The 20,251-nt window shown below is 43.4% G+C and overlaps 1 protein-coding gene across 1 annotated transcript in view; it reads left to right on the top strand.

Moving 5' to 3' along the window:
- The window catches only part of Pitpnb (phosphatidylinositol transfer protein beta), a 53,117-nt gene that overhangs the window by 21,327 nt on the left and 11,539 nt on the right, over positions 1-20,251 (top strand). Inside the window, exon 8 of the mRNA XM_021650068.2 lies at positions 13,691-13,768. Within this exon, the coding sequence (XP_021505743.1) occupies positions 13,691-13,768 (78 nt within the window). The remainder of the gene's footprint in view (positions 1-13,690; positions 13,769-20,251) is intronic.

Genomic DNA, 20,251 nt, shown 5'->3' with positions numbered 1-20,251 from the left:
TAGGTAGTGGAAGTCCACAGTGCTGAGGGAGACAAAAGGTCACCCAGCACTCAGGCTGAGAAAGGCAAAGATGGGTAGAATGGCAGTGGTCGAAGTGGCCCAGCCCTGTATATTAATGCCTGTTTCATGTCCTTAGCACTCTCATTCACAATCTTGCTTGTGTGTCTGTCTTTTCCGCATAGAAATTGGACCTCAGGGATGAGTTCTGCTTGTTCCTTAAACTTATGCCTGTGATGATAACATGGTCAGGAAGAGCAGGAAAGAAAGGTAAAGGTTCAGTGTCTCCCTCTGAGTTAAGACGAACCTGTGCAAATGAGTTTCTGCTGGAATAGACATTTATGTATTCTTGGTTTGATCACAGCTGACTTTGTCAGGGCATGGAAACATTCTCACACTTGACCTATGGCAGTATTCATTGTTAGAACTGAGCCATCAGGATCACCACTGTGCGTGTGCTTTGACCTAGCAAAACTTCACTTCTAGTAATTGGCTGTCTGGTGTTGTGACGGGTTTTGAAACCTCAGATTGGAAACTGCAGTTTAAGTCAGGAGGTGGTTAGAATCATGGAGGCACATGTGATAGAGTGCTACCTTCACTGCATGGAAGGAAGTGCTCTGTCCCAGTAGGGAGCCTTTCTTATATGGGTGGAGAGGTGAGGAGGAGGAGGAGGATAGGGAGGGGCCAGTCTGATAAGCTTCCCTTGTGATAGCTAGGGTCTAAAAAGGGAGAACAGGGTCGTGATGTGTGGGCATCTCTAAATTGCTGCTGGTGCCTCCCTGAAGCACAGGACAAGGCAAGAGTGTGGTGGACATGAACTGGAGATGCCACTGTATAAGGCTTGTATTACAGTCTTACATATGACCAGTCAGTGACCAGATATTGTGACCTCAGTAACTGTTCATCTTCCTTGCAAGACCCAAGTTCCCCGAGGAACCATGTGCAGAATAGGGCTTACTGGACAAACAGGACTGTCCTTAGAGTGCACATCATGCCAGCTGCCAGTTCTTAGTGCCGAAAACTTGATCTTTGGGGATGCAGTGATGTTAGGATCGAAAGCCAGTAAGACAGATGTGAGATGGGATGGGGTCTTGTAGCCAGTGAGCTGAGTCACTACTGCCCTGCAGCCTAGAACCAGGCTTCACTATCTACTTTGTAGAGAAGCAGGTTTGAGTCTAGGTCTGTGCTAGGACTCTTGAATGGCGTTGCTGCCTGCCTTCATGTTCTATAGTAAAATATCCTTCATGGTTCAGACACCTCTGTGCCTGGGTCATATTCTCACAGATTTTTATCACCCTAGACCCTGTTAGGTCTGGTTACCTGTGTGGAGTCTTGGTCTGAATAGTCATAGTAGTTGACTTTTTGTACCTCAAATAAGTATATTGTTTTCAAGAGTCCCTCTGCAGGCAGTGGGACACTCCCAAGTTCAGACTCCTGGAGAAGTTGTTGTGTGCCCCCATCACTACCACCTCAGTTTAGTGAGTGTTGTGTTTTATTTATGTTACCTGTCTGGGCTTTTACTTTATGTTGAATGAGCAAGCTTGCTTCTTTCTTGTTTACTTTCCTTCTCTTGGAAATTGCTTTTTAATTTTGTATATAGTTCCTGAGCACACGCAGATAATGTAGTACCCTTGATGACCAAAGGGCATCAAGTGTCTTCTGTAACTCCCCACCTTATTCATTTGAGGCTGGATCTCTCTTTGAACCCAGAGCTTGGTTGTTTTGTTTTGGTCTCTGCAAGCCTCAGAGACTCTCCTTTCTCCACCCCTCAGTGCTGGGATTACAGGTACATTTGAGACCACATACAGCTTTCTGCATGGGTGTTAGGACCTAAACTCCTAAACCAGGTCTTCCTGGTTGTGCTGCATGCACTTTATACAGAGCCACCTCTATATAACATATATAACAAACTCATAGCAATGACAACACTTTAAATGGTTGAGTTTGTTTTCTTCCTGCTGTTCACTTTATAAGAAACCAAACAGTTACACTAGTGATTTTGGGAAAATAGATAGCGAAGACCTCTCAGAATCAGGACAAACATAAAATACTTGAGTAGAAGAAATAAGAATTTGAAACAGAAGCTTGAATCTTTTCACTCCACCTGGTGGGAGTTCTCTGTCACTGCAGGTGGGTTTGATTTAAGTATTTCAGTCAGAATGACTTGTGCTTGCTTTTGGGCTCAGCCTCTGCTAGGCTGATAGGTGGCATGTAGTTCACTCTTGTTCACTTGCTGTGTTTGCTCATTCTTAGGAACTGTATTTCACCATGTATTGGAGGGACTATTATTTGACCCGTGGTGCCTGAATGCTTTGACATGTTTGTATAATTGAAGTGACGTTGTCAGAATAACTCTAGAAGCAAAGAGTTGTTGTAAAAATCTGTCAGTGTGACTTAGGTTCACAGCACAGTTGCTATAGGAACCATGGGCATGTAAATGTGTGGGTTATTAGGGGCGTTTTGTTGGTGCCTTTTGGAAAATTCTTGTAAGACTTGGTTTGGTTACATTATTGCTTAAAGAAACCAGTGGGCAATCTGATATTTCTGTATAAATATCTCCATTCAGTTTCTCTGGCTCTTTAGATTGTATCCACCTTGCAAAACTGGCTTCCTATTTAAGAGAAAGACATTGAAATGGTGAGCCAATGAGGGCTTGTATCCTTCAAGGAGAAAGTCCTTCTCTTTGGAGTTGAGCAGTCACAGAGCACACTGTCAGCAGAACACCTCTTCTTCCACATATGCCCCATCCAACTGTCTGTGCTCCTGCTCATGTTCTGTGCCTTTCATTTCCTCAGTATATTGGGCACCCCTTGGTCAGGGCAGCATGGTACTCATTTGTGTTTCATTAGCTCAGTAAGACATGCCCTCTTTCTAGTGACACTCTGCTGCATTTTTTTTTTTCTTTTGCTGTTTTTGTTGTTGTTGCTGGTATTTTTAAAGGAAGAAATAGAAGGCTGAGGGACCTAAGTTGCTTGAATCCAGGATTTTGAGACCAGCATGGGCAACATAGGGAGACCCTATCTCAGAAAAACAAGATAAAAAGAAGAGGGCCTGGGTTTTATTGTGCAGGCAACAATGGGCACAGTGCTGCTGCACCCTTTCGTGATCCTACCCCATGGGACATGCATGATGCTGCCTGTGCTATAAAGACCCTGAGCTGCTGCCCATGATCTGCTTTTGTTCAGGTTAAAAAGTGTCTTTTTAGATTGTAAAGAGTCGGTGTGTACAGCATAAAACATCCAAATGTAAGTTTAAAGGTTTCCTCTTCCAAAGTTGTTGTTGATCCATAACCACAGTAAATGTTTGGGCTTCTTTAACTGCCCTGATGAGATACTCATGAATAGCCTCCGCTCATTTCCAGAATGTACACAAATGCAGCACTTGACATCTGCTTCTGCTTTGTTTTCTAAAGTATAAAATTTGAATGTGGCCCTTTTAATCATGCCCAGCACTCAGTCTTAGTAGCTTTCCATGATTTGTATACAAAAGTCACTTCCCAGGAGAGGAAGGCTCATGAGCTTGAAGTGTGCGCACCACTAAGATCAGAGAACTCCAGTTTTGGAAGTAATTTGAAAGAAATGAGCACAGTTTAAAAAAAGAGAAATTGGAACCACATTTAAAGGTATTTATATGAAATGAGAGTTTGCCAGCCTTTCTCATAGGTTAATACATGCTCTGTGACTTTATAACTTCAGGATGGGTCTCTTTTTGTGTAGTAGAAATGGTAAAAAGATAATTCAAAATTTTGAAACTTCTAGTAATACATATATTTTAGTAATTCATGTATTTTAAAGTGGTTAGTAATAAACCTGTATTAGTTACTCAGAAGTATTAGATTAATGGAAAGATAGGATTTAAACTTAGAGTTGTAGGGCAGTGAGACGGCTCTGAAGAAACTGACAAGCCTGATGACCTGAGTTCAGATCCCAGGGTACACGTGATGCAAGGAGAGCCAACTCCCGCAAGTTGAGCTCTAGCTCTCCACACGTGTGCTATGATATACAGGCGTCCACACTTTTACACACGTGGCTTTTCAAAATATAAAAATACAGCTTGGTGTGCCGGTGCACCATATTCTCCCTGTCTTAAAATACAACAGGTTCAAAGAGAATACCATTTCTTCCTCATGTTTCAGCATGACTGACATTTTTATTTGTGGTCAAAGTATTTTTTCAAATGAGGCATTTAAAAACCAAAAATGACACAGTTTCAGGAGCATGATGCTCCTGAAGATGCTATTCCTCAACAGGAAGAGGTACCTATTTCTGGGTCACAGGAAAGAATGCACACAGGACCCTCCCACAGTGGTCCTCTGCCGAGCTTGGAACAGCTGTCATTGTGGTTGCTATTGGCTTGTTTGAGCCGTTCACCTCAGCATGTTGGTATTTAATGCCTTCCTCCTCACCACTGTGTTGTTTGTTCCAGATCTCCTTCCTTTTTCCTATCTTCCCCTATTTGCACATGTTCTCCCTGGGCAGGACCAGTATCCTGGGGCTGTTGATTCTGCACTGTAGAGGTCTTTCCAATAGAAAGACTTCTTGTAAGCAGGCTTCCCACACAGGGTCTGGCAGCAGAGCTGGGGTCTTCGTAGTAGGGGCGGTAGTGGTAGTAGTGCCACCTTTCCCTCCTTCATCTTCTTTTGGAGAAGCCTGTGAAGCACAGAATGCCCAGCTTCCCAGTGAGTCTGCTCCTGTTCACTTGTGGGAAGCCCTGTGTTCTAGCACCGCGGTAGAAGCCAGAAGAGTCTCAGTTGGAGGTCAAGGCTGAAAATTTACTTAGCCTTTTTTCTGACTGTTAACGCATTTTCAGCAGAAAGGCTGCCATGTCCCCAGCCTTGGCCAGTGGGGAGGGACAGAGGAGGAGCTGGAGCCAGACTCAAAAGCACTTTGGCTTTTCTAGATGCCTTCTAGGGGAATGGCATCCCAGCCACTGGGCTGGTAGAGGGTGGGTTAAGCTAGCCCAGCCGTACCTGGTAACTTGTAGGAATGCTGGGAGACCACCGAGAACAAATTGCTTTGATATGTTAATAGACACTTCAGACGTTTGTCACCCAACTCTGCCTATGCATGTTCTTCTCTGCTTATTTGATAAATGTTTCTTAGAGCTTAGTATTTGCTGTGTGTTGTTCTAGTAAATATTTTTTCCGGATAAAAGAATAATTGAACCCATCTTAAGAGTACAAGGTTTTAACCAGTGAGTGAGCGAGCGGTGGTGTTGATGGCTGGTGGAGTAGACTGTGTCTGTTGTCTGTGTGGATAGCAGTGCCAGGCCTCTCTCTACTGGAGCTTGTCTAGTGATCACTGTAGGCTGGGGCTGCTAAGTGAACGAACACACAATTGTAATGGAATTGGCTGGCTTTATCTAAACTACTCCCAAGCATCTTAAAGCCTTCTACAGCGTTGGAATGTTGTGACAGGGAAATAAAGTGGATATGGGTCTGTTTTATGAGGGTTAGGAGTAGGGCATGGGGGAGATTATAGACAGGGTCTCAGGTAACCAGGCTGGTCTTGAACTCCTAACCCTGCTTCAGCTTACTGAGTGATAGGATTATAGGCAGGCACCACAATACCCAGGCTTGAAGTCATTTTTAAAGTTTGTACCTTAGCTCATTTTCCATCGGTGTTTGGCTATGATCTTTAAGTCTGTTTGGAGAGGCAGAACAAGGTCCTATTTTTTTTTTTTTTTTTATTAAATTATTGTTTGTGTTGGGTATGTGTCTATGCTGTGTTTCGGGGTAGGGCGTGCCTTGACTGCCATGTGGAGGCTGGAGGACAAACCTGTAGAGTCTGTTCTCCTTCCACCTGTCTGTCGGTTCCAGCAGTTGACCTGAGGTTGGCAGGTTAAGGCTGAGCTGTAGTTGATTTTCTGATATTCTGGAAATTGTTTTTGAAAATTAACATGCAGTTTGCTTTTAAATGTTTTAAATTACAAGTTTGCATACTTTTACAAAAAGATGTTTTTTCTTCCAAGCTGGTGAAACTGGGCTGAATTCATTAGTAGGTTGTGGCTTAGAGGAATGTGCATTTTGGCCCCACTGTGTGCAGTACTGGTCTGTGTTGTGGTGTTTTTGGAAAGGCTTGGGCATTGTCCTTTCCTTTGATTTTGTGTTCTGTTAAAAGTGTCTACACATTGTGTATTTAATGGATAGTCTTGGTAATATATACTTTAATGTACTATTTAGAGATGGAAGAATACATTTCCTAAACAGTCGACATTAGGGGTTTTCCCTCTTTGTAAAAATTACATACAATAGAATCTGGCTGGTTTACTAGTTTAAACCATGTGGGATCATTATTATCTGTCAGCTTTTGAGCTCACATTTTCTTCTGGGTTAGCTTACTCAACGTTCCAGGTTAACTTGTGGTAGATGAGACCCGTTGGCCAGTCCAGACAGCTGTGATTTGGCTCTGTGTGTGTGTGTGTGTGTGTGTGTGTGTGTGTGTGTGTGTGTATGTTTGCCTGTATGCGTGTGTGTAGGAGTTGGTTCTCTTTCAGCCATATTGAGGTCAGGTCCGCAGGCTTGGGGTCAAGCACCTCTACTGCTGAGCCATCTCCCCAGCCTGGCACTGACCTAGTTCTGAAAAAGCTTTTCTTTATGGCTGAGATCCATGAATCCTTTGGTTAGTTCATTTTTATGGGAGCAGAGGCTTAATCCCAGTGGAGTACCTCTTCCTTTTGTTATTAAGATGAACGTAGACATTTCTTCTACCTTAAAAGTTTGCAGTTGATTACTGATGTGTGGGGGAGACTTTCAGAAATGGTTCCTGATGCAACAAGGTGGGAGGCTTGTGACCCAGCCGCCGGTGTGAAGGATACAGGGTAGAGTGGCTCCCCAATGGAGGGAGAAAGCAGCGTCAAGTCTGAGGTGGCTGTCTTCCTTGTGCTTAAGAAATGCACACTTCCTTTCTCACCTCACTAGCCTTTGCTCCACAGTGAAGCAAGCCCTTGACAGGATCATTTTGTAGTAAGTTGTAAAGGACCCCCTGTCTTCAAAGAGGATATAAATAAATGCAAGCATGGTTACCACTAAAAATAAATGTGAAAATATTTTCCCGCTTTAGTCTGCTGCCTTACATGGTAGTACTTCCAGCATGGATTAGAGAGCCACTGTTGTGCTTGGAGACCTGGTTGGTAGTGGTGCCCTCTTGTGGGAAAATAGCATATTCCATGTGTGTATTTCTGTTCAAAGTCAGTGTGTAAAAACCTCTTCAAGAAGTGTACTTTCTGACTGGACCCCACAATCAACTTAAATTTCTTCCAGGTTTTAGATGGAAAATAGTAGGGATGGTGAGAAGGGAGGATTCTGGGAGCCTGAAAATGTTTTTGAGCAGTTTGCTGTTAAAATCCTTTTTCAGATTTTTTTTTTTTTTGAGAAGTCTGACTCCATAGCCTTAGCTGGCCCAGAACTGCCCCTGACTCCCATTCTTGGTATTGAAGGTGCGGCCACTTTGATGGCTGTGTGGTTTAGAGACTTCTAGCCTGAGCAGGAGCAGAGGTCTTTCAGTCCTGCCTTCAGAGTATAGTGTTGCTGAGGGCAGCAGTGTAATCCTGCTCTGGGGCAGAGAACATCCTTTTGCCTCCCCCAGGAGTATGGCAAAGAGCACTGCTGGGGTGCTGTGCTGTCTGGCTCAGTCCAGAAGTGCTCTGAAAACACCAGCAAGAATGAGGTTGTGTTCTAGATTCTGCTTTTACTGAAAGGAAATGCTTAGTAATTTTAGTATGGACAGACCACACTGAACCCTGGATTGAGGAGCTACAGGGCAGATAGGGCACACCAGGCCCTGCAATGAGCATTCCCTATTTAGTTGACTGCATTTGCTGTATGTTGAGTCAGTGCTCTCAGTTTGAAAACAAAAGTGTTTTTTAAAACACTGCTGAGCACATTTTAAATGTATTAAAACTTACTTCATTGTTGTCTAGATTCTTATATATCTGCAGATGCCTTGTTTATTATGTGTGTATGTGTATGGATGGTGTGGGTGCAGTGTGGAGGCCAGAGGACAATTTTGCAGAGTGGATTCCTTTTTTCTACCTTTACATAGGTTCTGGGATTAAACTTGAGTCATCAGCTTTCACAGCAAGCACCGCTGTCTCCTTAGCCATTTTGCTGGCCCAAATGCCTTCATTTTTTTAAGGTGTGGATTTTTTGTTTGTTTTGCTTTTTCTTTTTAAAATATCTCACTGTGAAGATCAGGCTGGCATCCAACTCAGAGATTCCCCTGCCTCTGCCTCCTGAATAATAGGATTTATGGTCTGTCTGTCTGTCTGTCTCTTTCTCTGGTTTAGTTTTTTTTTTTTTTGTTTGGTTTCTCTGTGTAGCCCTGGCTGTCCTGAATTCTCTGTAGGCCTTGAACTCACAAGAGATCTGCTTGCCTCTGCCTCCCCAAGTGCTAGGATCACAGGCTTGCACCACCTAACCTGTGTCTCTTTATTTTTAAGGAGTGTAATAAGTTTATAAACATATAGTAAGGGTGATGTTAAAATAACAAATACATGCTAATTCTCTACATAAAATATGCCCCAAACAGTAAGTTCAGCTCCCTTGGGGAACGGGCTGGAAAGGGGACCACTGGCAGTTACTTCAGGACGGTCAGCCTGAGCATCCGAGTTGCACTCACCTACGTCTCCTTTGGGAGCGCCATTTGTTTTCCTTGCCCGTTGTCAGATGTCTCATCACACGCTTGGCAGTAAACTTCTCTTCAAGCTGAAATTCTGACATTGCTGTTTCTTTCAGGATCTGCACTGGTAAACACAGCATTGACTTCTGCGAGGAGAGGGCATGGTTGGAGAGTAGGAAGATGTCTCCGGCCCGGCTGTTCTCTAACCTAGCAGGGCCTGTGGTGGCCCACCCTAATGGCCATAAGTAGTTAGGCATTGTTGAACACCCACAGTCCATCTGGGATCATTATGACACTCCAGGTCTTCTTTGGAGGGTCTCTGGAATTAGAAAGTATGAAATGCTCTGTCCAAATTTCTCAACCACACTCTGATTTCACCTTTGATCTCAGTACAGGTGTTTGTAAATGCAGCTTTCAGGATTTGTGGGTGGAAAGCAGGAAGGATTCATGAAGGAACTGAATTACAGAATATTTTTAATGCAATTTTGTTCCTCTGAGGTACATTCAGTAACAGAAACTAGGCCAACAAGTTATTGACAATTAGTGGTCCTTTGGGACTCTGCTTTAATGAATAGATAAGAATGATTTGTAATTAGCATAATAATTATATGCAAATGAAGACTTCTGAATTGCTCTAAAACACTTCTGAACTGTTTAAACAGCCCTCCTGAGATCTTGTTACTCTATTAATTTGTGTAGCAAATCTTTTTTTCATAGATCATGCAAAGATAAACTTCAGCCCGGCCCCTATGCTAGTGATTATGAATTCCAAGGTGGTAGGACCTGAATTAATGAGATTTACTTATACTGTATTAATGGTACTCTGTGGGAACCTGCAAGGGTGAGGAGTCACTGGGGATATGTAATTAAAAACAGAAAAGAAAGCTGCCGATTGGAAAATAACTGTTGAAATCAGTTTCTTAAACAAGTTGGTAAATGTTATTTCTTTCTCTGCTGTTTGCTACAGTAACGTTCAGTGCAAACAGTTTTTAAACAGGCTGACCTGAAGTGTGGCTTACCTGAAGTGTGGCTCGCATTTTGTCCACTCCAGGCATGCAGTCAGCCTGGAATCAGGAATTTTCCTAAGGGCCATAGTATTTAAAAGGGAGTAGAGCATTGCTGATAGATTGAATGCTTGATATTTATCTTCATATTTCATTGAGCCTTTCTCTCCCTAAGCTTTGCTAAATTGAATGGTAGTGCCCACACATTTTAAACTTTAGTGATTATCTCTGAGCTGTTTGATTAGACACCTAAGTAATCATCATATGCTAAAGTAAAACATTTGATAGCAGTCTGCAGGATCCTATCGTTTACTTTGTAAAATTCCCCCTGGGCAGCGGCCTATACCGGCTGGGCCTGATCTTTATGAGCAGGTGTCACAGAGTTGCTAAGGCTGGTGCTTCTGAGTAGCTGTTCCTTATTTCTGCTTTCCCTCACCTGTGCTAACCCAGGCACACTTGAAGCGCTTGGTGTCTGGAGCTCATCTTGATTTTTCACAATCTGTCAAGAAACTCACCACCTACTCCCTTCCCCATTCATAATCATGAGTTAAATCTGGGCTCAAGGACATATTTAGGTTGGCTCAATACAGATTTTATGCTTGCATTTTGGGGAACAGCTACTATGCTAAAAGATTCATAAAACTAATATGCTTTGTCTTCAGAATTAATCCGGTGTCTATTGAGAGCCTCTGTTGAGAGTGGCAGTAAGTAACAGATGTGTACCCAAGAGGTAGTGCAGCTTTCCTGTTCCAGGCTGAACAGTTCCATATATGAATTTAATGACAGCATTCTGTGACTCCAGCATGGAGACACTAATCCACTTATTTACCATATCATACTTTATTTTGTTCTCCAAGGGGATCTTGACTTCCGTTCGCCTTCATTTTTACTTAAATAAGAGTTGCAGTGACATAGCATTGGTTAGTGCTAATCCAAATGTGTCTTATGCTGATGCCATTGTGCTTGTGTATCATTCGGGCTCTATTGTTGAAGGAACAAGTAGTGTCTCGGAAAGTGCACCTAGCTAGATAATGATGGTTTTACCAGGCCCTTAGCCTGACCAGGCCTCTGGGCATTGTGTAGATAATTAAAATTAGATCACAAAAATATGTTAAGCACGGTGCACACCTTAGTAATATTTTTCTTCATTTAAACATAATTTTAGAGTTTGTTTTTTTTTTTCCTAAGAGTGCATTTCCATTTCCTTGGCCTAGTGAATTTGCTTTCTTTTTTCCCAAAGATTACAGAAAGTGCATAGCAGATTCAGCCTTCAGAATACCCAGGAGCTGAAGACTCAAGTAGACTGCAGCTGTCTTCACCCACAGTATTCTAAAAGAACTAATGAGATGAGAAGTCTGCAGCTGGTGGCAAGCACAATAAACCATGAGCCAGGGGCTTCTCTTCATCAGAGCCTCCCTTTCCCCCTGGGATCCCAGAGGAGACAGAATACTAACAAAGCCAGCAGGCTGTCTCATTCCACACTATTGCTCATTTGCAGCTGTAATTGGTAGCTGAGGTTGCATTCTGTATGCTGAAACTGTCATACATGAAGGAATATATTTGTTCATTGTGATATGGATATAAATCGACCAGTTTCAAATCCAGAGACCAAGTCAGATGCCCAACAATAAAACCGCAGCAAGAACATACTGTTTAAAAAAAAATAATAATGTTTATTGTAGAAATACAAAATTGAGGTTGGGAAAACTACATCCACTTCCTACCTTTTCATATTATGCTACTTAATTCAACTGATTAAACATTTACGGATTCAAACTGGCAAACACAAAATGTCTAGGTTTTGACAAGGTGCATTATTCTCACCTGTCAGGGTTATGGTGCTATTTTTAATAATTGGGCTATGTTACATTTTCAGTATAATATCTTTAATGTTTGCTGCTTTGCACTCAAGAGGAAAGAGCAAAGAAGGGAAGGTTTCGTTCTGTGTATCTGCCTCAGAAAGACCCATGTGGACACCCCTGCTGCTTACACTGACTCCTTGGTTTTTAAGTGTTTACTCCCCAGATTGCTGGCACCTTTGGCTGCCAGGTGAGGTATAGCCAGGATAGAGATCAAAGAGTTCAGTTGGGGCTGGAGAGATGGTTCAGTGGTTAAGATCACTGGCTGCTCTTCCAGGGGACTAGGGTTCAATTCTCAGCCACTACATAGTGGCTTGCAACCTTCTGTAACTCCAGTTACTGGTGCCGTATGCCCTTTGAGGGCAGTGCATGCATGTGGAGTACACAGACACACATAAAATGAACAAATGTCTTTTAAAGAGTAAGTCTGGTTACAGTTTGGCTGTAGGGAGCCATGTCATTTCCTTGCTGCATGGTAATAATCATATGCATTTCAGAAAAGCAGCCTGCGGCTTATATTGATGATAAAGGCTCACAAGTGTGCTTTCTGGAATCGCGTGAAGGATCTACAGTGATATTTTAGTTTCTTTAGTTTCTGCATCTACTGTAAATGGGTTCTGTAGATGTGTGGAGTGTCTGGTTGGCATGGAGCTGGGATAGCAGAGGGAAGAGGTAGCTGTCTATTCTGACCCTTCTCTAGTTACACCTTCACTGGTCCCCTGGGGCCAACCTGGAAGTGATTGACACTGGTCAGAATTTAAACTGCCTTCTCCCTTCTTTTACAAGTTGCTTGGTCCTGCTATGTGAACTGCCTTTATTTTAATGCCATTGGCTTTATTCATTCAACCCTAGAAGTAATTGTGTGCACTTTATTGTGGATTTACTTATTTTTTTCCATGTGTGTGGGTAGGTTTAAAGTTCAAAGCACCTCCACAGTTTTTCATCCTCAGTTCTAAAATCCTGTTTGCCTCTTTCCTTTCACATTTTAATGCATCCAAAATCAAGGTTTGTCTCCTGCTGTGACATGCTCTAGCCTTCTAGTCTTCATTATTAATGGCACATAAAACAATGGTACAGCCTTTAACTGTCAGCTGCTTGTGTTTAGAAATGTGGTGCTTACTCTTCAGTTCCCTTACAGCTCAGGTTTTGTGAAAACAGAAGAAAAAGATGCTGCTGTGATCATGGACACACCACACCCAGTCCATAAGAGAAAGGGGTGTGGGTTCTGTCTTGAAGAGAATAAGTTAACAAGTCATGGCCATTGGACTGATGATTAGAGTTTAATTGTTAAAATATTCTAGACATGGTATGCCTTTATTTTTACTTCTAAATATGAAGACTAACACACTTGTCTCTTGGAAGGGTGTGTTCTTGGCTGGTCTTGTTTGGTTTTTATTCTGACTGTTTTCTCTTTTGGTAGTTAATACATTCTTCTTGGGATTTGGGCATTTTCTGCAATGTTTGTGCCCTTCACAAATACTGTGAAGCATGTTGGGCCCTGGAAGTTAGCCTAGAAGAGGCCTTGTAACCAGGCTTTAGACTGACAATTATTGCACTTCCTGTCATTTGCTCATACTCCAAAAATAATTTTACTTCTGTGGAGAGAGGAGAGGAGAGAGGGAGGGACAGGAACTTTAGATTAAGAAAAACAACTTACCTCATTTTCCACAATCTGTCAGGCTGAGTACATTGAGGGAAATAGAGTCCTATAACAGAACCACTAGATTTTGGGGTTGTCTGTGGTTTGCTGTCCAGTGACAGCAAACCCTCCCTGCCTCTCATGACAGTGAAGGACTTGGGGTAAATAGATCTGGCCAAGAAGCGGGGCGGGGGTGGGGGGAGCTGGAGCAGAGCTTCTCATCTGTCCTAGTACAGTAGCTGCTCACAGTTGCCACCCAGGGTCACCAAGTACAGGTATTGTTGACAGGGAGGTGAGCGTGTTTCACTTCATCAGTGTGTCTCCATGACTGGAGAGCCCTGGAACTGTTAAACTCTGGACGGCCAGCAGCTAGTCTTGGTGGCATGCTACCAGCACTCAACACTTGTAATTACATAGTTGAGATAAAAGTTTAAAAAGTAATGGGATACAAGCTGCAGGTGCTGTGTGTGGATGACTTTTCCCCTGTGTGTAAAAAGCACAGAAGCCACCTGGCAAGGTTAAAGAACGGTTTCTGGTTTTCTTCTTCATCTCTGACTCTGTTTTGCTTTACAGGACTACAAAGCTGATGAAGACCCTGCATTATTCCAGTCAGTCAAGACCAAGAGAGGCCCTCTGGGACCTAACTGGAAGGTAATGGCTGCAAACCTTGCTGACAAGCAAAGTCTTGGCAGCATAACAATGAACAGGTCCCAAGTCTTAAAGAGGTGGTGGCGTTTAAATTGCACAGAGGGTTTTATTTTCGATAAAGACGAAGTGTCATTCGTAGTATGCCTCTCAGTGTGTGCTGCATTAACAAACAGAACAGAGCCAGGCTGTCATCCTCAGAATTGTACTGAAGGATCTGAAGAGAAGCAAGTGGTGTAGTCTTTGGGAACTATGACGTCTTCTCCTGGCTCCAGACAGTACAGAATCCATGTTAAATGAGGGTTTGTAGTGGGGTTTAGTCTGTATCAACTGTAAACTAGTTCCCAGCTACTCAGGTGTTTCTGTGGCATTTTTTGATAGTTATGTTTCTGGAAAGCAGGACACAGTAGAGTGGTTTTTGTGGCAAGTATTTGTATTCAGATAGAGCCCACCTTCCCTCCATTCATGCAGTAGGAAACGCAGTGCGAGTGTGGTCATTTGAGTTGCTTCAGAAGTGGTGCACTACACTAAACAGAAGCCCTTAAACAGGCGCACGGTGTTGGTGGCAGCTTACTGTGATTACTTTGACAGACCAGAGGTGCTTAAAACCCAGACCCGATCAGAGCAGACTTTTCAGCCACAGGTTTTTCTTGGCAGCCAAGTGCTAGCAGGCTGGCTACGACTTGAGGAGCAGCACCGTGCTGGGTGTTCCTGTGAGGATCCTGGGCAGCCCCAGGTTCTGTTAAACTGCGTTGTAAACTGTTGCACATCAGCCAAAGGAAGGAGGGCCCTGACTCTGTATCGTGTGAAATGAGTCATTGCAGGTGTGCCAGTTCACAGATCTCTGTGAGTTCAAGGCCAGCCTGATCTGCAGAGAGTTCTAGGACAGCCAGGAGTACTACAGAGTGAGATCCTGTCTTAGAAAGGAAAGAATCATAATTTGTCTTATTGTACCATTTGTTTCCATTATAGTTCAGAACTCTTCCATCCAGATGACCATGACTAGAGATGTAATACTCAGTGTTAAGAACAGATTCTGTGAACATCATCTGAGTCTAGTCTAAGGATCTGCAAGGTGTCCCCACCCGTCTCCAGGTCAGCCCCTTCATTCAGGCTAGCTGATCTCTAAGGAATAGTCCCTGCTAAGGCGGCACTGTTCTCTGGTGCTGACTCTGTCCAGCAGTGCTTTTACAGGGGAGGAAGAGGCAGAAGGCTTGTGACAAAATTCTAATATTTTTCACTCAATTACCAGTATCTGAAGTATGGATTTTACGTACCTGTTGCATGGTAGGCCTGTTTTTCCTGGGAACTCCTGAAAGGTTTTCTGGCTGACTACAGAATTACTTGATGTTTGACTTTGACTTGGTTTTTCTGCTTCTTAGGAAATTAGAATGTGTGTCATTAACTTGGCTTGTTCTCGCTTTGTTGCTGTGGTGTGTGTTTACACACAGTCCTTTAGCACTGATAATTCAAAATTCTGGAGTAGCTTAAGTTTGTTTTTTTGTGGACGGGGTTTCTATGGAGCCCTTGCTACCTGGGGGTCACCATACATCCCAGGCAGCCCTTGAACACTTAGCTCCAGCTCAGTTTCACAGATGCCAAGATGACACACATGAGCCATGATAGGCTGTGCCTAGCAAAGCAGGTCCAGCAGTGACTTCATACTGCCTGTACAGAAAGCTCCTCCCATTCACTTGTTGATCGCTTGCTCTCAGTACTACCTACGGTGGTAGGTGCAGGCGCTGTTAGAAAGCAAGCAGCTGCTGACCGTGCTTCCGGAATCTTGGGAGTAATGAAGAAAAGCAAGCTAAGCCACCATCTGCTGGTGTGAAAGGACATAAAGATAAAGCACATGACCATAGCTGAGCACCTATGGCCTTGATCAGCAGGCATATCTGTCCTGGTGGTGGTGATGGCAGGCTGAGGAGGGGTGATACTTGGAGTTTCTGTACTTCTGAAATACAAGCACACTATGTGTGGGTACGCCAAGACAGCTGCTGACGCCCTAAACCACTGGGTGCTGAGAGTATGGCTGCTCAGTCTGTGCTACGCCGTGCGCGCTGCAAGTCTATAGCCTTTCTATGAGACTTTCTTTTTGAATCATCCAACTGCAGCCTCAGCAGAAGGCACAAAAGGAGACCCATCAAATACTGTGAAGCTACATGCATTAGGATTTGGGTAATGTAAGCCTTGAGCCTCGGTTTCTATACCTCTAAACTTGTTGGGAAGATTAAATGATGTGAAATCGTGACAAAGGACAAGTTTTTGAGCGTGTGCATGTGTGTGTATGTCCCCATTTGTCCATCCCCACCCATCCATTTGTCCGTCTGCTTATGACAGGTCAATTTCTTGAGTTGCTGTGTGTTTGTGCATGCCCATTCGTCTCTCCACTTCACTGTTTATGCCATACAGCATTCTTTCTCTAGTGCCAAGCAGCCCTGCACACTAATAGCTAGGATTCATTTGTCTTGGGTCAGCGCTTTGTGCCCCTTGTCCTTCTGTGTTTAATGAGTGCTTTGTGTGCCTCATCTGGGGTCAGAGTTCAGAGCCTTGGCCAGCTGGGTGGTGCTGCCGAGACCTTCTCGTTTCCCAGGTTTGTTGTGAGCACAGGCTTTCCCCCATATGACGTGATACAGACTTTTATACTTAAAAACAGACAGACAACACCAAGAATACACCATATATAGCTCCAGAGAATAGGCCTGAGTTGTCTGCTCATTTTCCCTTGAAGAAGGAAGTGAAAAGATCTGAGCACATGAAATAGAGTTCTACATGCAGTGACTTTGTGCATGCTAATGGAGCAATTTATAACCCGATTAGGAATTTTGCTTCGAGGCAGAACTGCTGGTGAACATCTTACTTTTCCATGGCACTGTTTGCATGCATACACATGGGTATGTATGTGTGGGTTTCAGTTTCTGTCAGGAGGATGTGTGTCCTGTGACACTGGCACAGCCATTTATCTTAAGGCTCTCAGTAGTACTTTATGTGTGTGTTCCTACTTCTTTCCAGTTTGCCACTTCTGATCCTGGGAGTTGTCAGCTTAGCTTTGAAGATTATGGTGTCATTCTAAGTCAGCAAAAGGCCTCATATCTTTCTTCATTTAGCCAGACAGCTCTAGAAGAGTTAAGCTTCTGTGTCTACAAATGGGTGATTGTTAGTGATGTGGAGGCTCTGCCCTGGCACCTGCCTCTTCAGTGGTCAGACATTGGGGGAGTACAGTAATTGGGTCAAGTGAAAGAGTTGGCCCAGGAATTACAGTGGTTTGATGTGTGTTCTTGCTCAGAGTGCTGGGAGTTGGGGCTTGGTCTTTCAGACTCCTTCTGTGTGCACTGCTCATTCACTCTAGTGTAGCCCCTGTGGCCATTTTGAGTCCGCTGGGCTAGGGAAGGGTGCTGCAAGTTGCAGAGACAGCAGTTTGTTCCTTCTCTGTCTTCATGATTGCACTCTCTTCTACCCCCCACATGTGAAAAGATGACCACAGCCTCTGCTGTCAGGTGGCTGTGTAAGACTTTGTGCCAGGAAAAGACTTAAATAGTTGTATTGCAGCTTCTCCCTCATCACCCTTTCCAGGTGGAGGTTCTTTTTGTGGCTCTCCTACTGGAAAATGCTTCTGTGTTCTCAGATCCTAATCCTGACATGCCTGAGGCCCAAAGCAGTTGAAAGCTTGCTTCCTTCCTGTAATCTCCTGTTTGAAACCCCATAATAGGTAATGTGTAGAACTCAAACTGGCTTCTAGTTAGGCCACAATTTCAATTCTGTACAATAAAGAGGTTTATCATCATGACGGGTTTTCAGAGGAGGCTTACATGGTTTGGGGACTGCACTTTTAAGTTGAAATTTTCAGAAAATGCATTTAGCACTTAGTGTGTGTTAATTATGCTTGTAGAACTTTTAAAGATCTCAAAATGAAATTGCCCATGTCTTCAAAAATCAAAAATGTCTTAAAAAATCAAAAATCTGCTAGCTCTCGCTTTGACTATGGGATGCCTCTACTTCTAGGCAGACCTGCAGGGTTCAGGCCTCTGAAATAGTATGCTGCCTGGTTTGGGAAGTGACTTGTCAGAGCAGGACCCTGAAGTCACATGGTGACTTCAGCTTGGACAAGGAAATGTGTGAAGTGCCTTCAAGTTACTGTGGGGGAGCATGGACACTGTCCCTTCACAAGCAGGGCCTTCCTGTGTTTGCTTTCCCTAGTTGTATGAAATTACCTCTGCTTACTTTACTCTCGGGAACCCTACCCCACTAGAGGCCTACGGGTGCCCCTGCAGTACTATTGGTGTCTCAGGTCAGGGTGGGCTCCTTGTTCTGCCTCCTGTCTTGTGACTAAAACAACCACTGTTTGTGCCAGTGTCTTGTGTGCTTGTCTGGAGTCATTTAATTATGGTACACCAGTGGAAATCAGTGAGAGATGGGCTTGACATGCAGAAAAACAGTGTCCAGCCCAGGCCCACCCAAAAGATTCACAAAGTAAAAGCTGTCTAGAGAAGAGATGGCACTCCGTTGAGAACGGGGTTTTGCCTGAGATTGTTTTGCACATGCTTGGCATGTGTTCTGTGATCCTGTGTTGACACTTGCTAGTGCACACTGGCAGCAGCCCTCGCTGCACATTTATTTTTAACTTTCGTAGTGAGATTTCGGTTGGAAACTTAACACTACAAGTTCAGCCGCCAAAACTGAGCATTCTGATTGCCTACCACTGAAAAACTGAAGTGATGGGGGAGTGTGAACGGCACGGAAGACTGCTCTGCTGCTGCAAAGTGCCAGCTCAAAGTGCAGTTTGTACCGCCCCACACCGGGCACAGAACAGCTTCCAGTGTGACGCTCGTGAGGCGGAGAGGACCTCCGATGCTTTTCCTTTCCTTCTCTTAGTTTGTCCATACCTGTTTATCACTGATCAAGAAATCTGGCTGACTTTTACCACCAAAGCTCCACATGCTGCAAGGATTCAGTCACGATGTGTGGCTGTGTGTACCGTGCTTCCCTGAAGGCCTCGGCCGCATGCCTCAGAGTAACCTAATATGTGCTCTTAAATTGAAAACATGATTGGACTTGGGAAGCTTCATTTATAGTTAGTAACATGAAATGTAAGGAATTCTGTGACTATACAAACAATTTAAATGCAATTTTGAAAACATTTTGCAGCTAACTAGTACATGCTACATTATGGATGAAATTTAAATTATGTGGGGAAAAACATAATGTGGGGTTCTTTTGTTAGCTCAGGACTCTCATCCTACAGAAGTTCTGGATGCTTCTATTAACCAACCAATGCTCCCCTTCTTTTAAAAAAAGAAAAAGAAAAATTGCCGTTTTAAATTTTGATCTATATAGAACTCACTTATTGGGCAGAATAATTGTGTTGTGAACTTTCAGAATTAGCTTTAGCTGCCTAGTTGCAGGTAATGAAATTTTAGTCTGAGCTGGATTGGAGCAATGTGTGAAAGACCTTCATTCTATTCTTTCTCCTCCTATCTTTTGCTGGTTTTGAGAGGCAGTTGTTTTTTAAAGCAATAAAAGAGGAGAAAGCCTGAGACATTTGTATTGTTTATAAAGAACAGGAAGCTATGCCCTAAAGTAATTGAGCTCCTAGAGACCTAGAGTCACAGTGGAAATGCATTTTTGAAGATAGACATTTCTTTAATTTTTTTTTTATTTTTTAAATTAGGGCTGAGGAGCGGCTTAGTGTTTTTAAGAGCACAGATTTTTTTTTTTTTTCCAGAGGGCCTGGGTTTGGTTCCCAGCACCACATGGTTCATCACATGTTGACCATGACATATCCACAGTTTCAGGTGATCTGACGGCTTCTTCTGACCTCTGCAAGTACCAGGCATACGTGTGGTACACATACATACATGTAGGCACAACACTCATGCATAAGCAAGCGCTTGAATGTACGTGTGTATTCATGCCACAGCATGAATCAGGGTCACAGGACAACTTGTAGGAGCTGATTCTTTCCTACCGTGTGGCACCTAGAGGTTGAATTCAGGTGGTCAGGCTCGGCAGTAGGCACTTTTACTTACTGAGCCATACCAAGTTACCCCCCATCTCTTTACAGAAATGTTTCAGCAGCTCCCAAAATGCAGTTTACTCTTAGGAAACTTTGTGTTGTTTGCTTTTAGGGAAAAGTAAACATGGGCTGGACCAGCGTAATCTGTTAAAGACCCTAACAGAGGGCCTAAAGAGATGGAATGTTCAGCAGTTAAGAGCACTGGCAGCACCTCCAGAGGACCCAGGTTTAATTCTCAGCACAACATGGAAGCTCACAACTATCTATAACTTCAGTCCCAGGGCTTCTCCTGCCTTTGAGACTCTTTGGGGCTGCGAACACACATACACACAAATAAATAAGTAAAATCTCAACATTTTATGCCCTAACTGAGCTTTCTACTCAAGTCTATTTATCTTTGATGTATTAAACATCAAAAAGGGAAGAAAAATTTTTTAAAAAATTTAGATTATTGTAGGCAAAGAGGACAATTCGAA

This window comes from Meriones unguiculatus, chromosome 4 (genome assembly GCF_030254825.1).
Source record: "Meriones unguiculatus strain TT.TT164.6M chromosome 4, Bangor_MerUng_6.1, whole genome shotgun sequence".
Classification (NCBI taxonomy): Eukaryota; Metazoa; Chordata; class Mammalia; order Rodentia; family Muridae; genus Meriones; species Meriones unguiculatus.
Note: the sequence above shows the minus strand (reverse complement) of the source record. Positions and strands in the feature narration are given on the sequence as shown.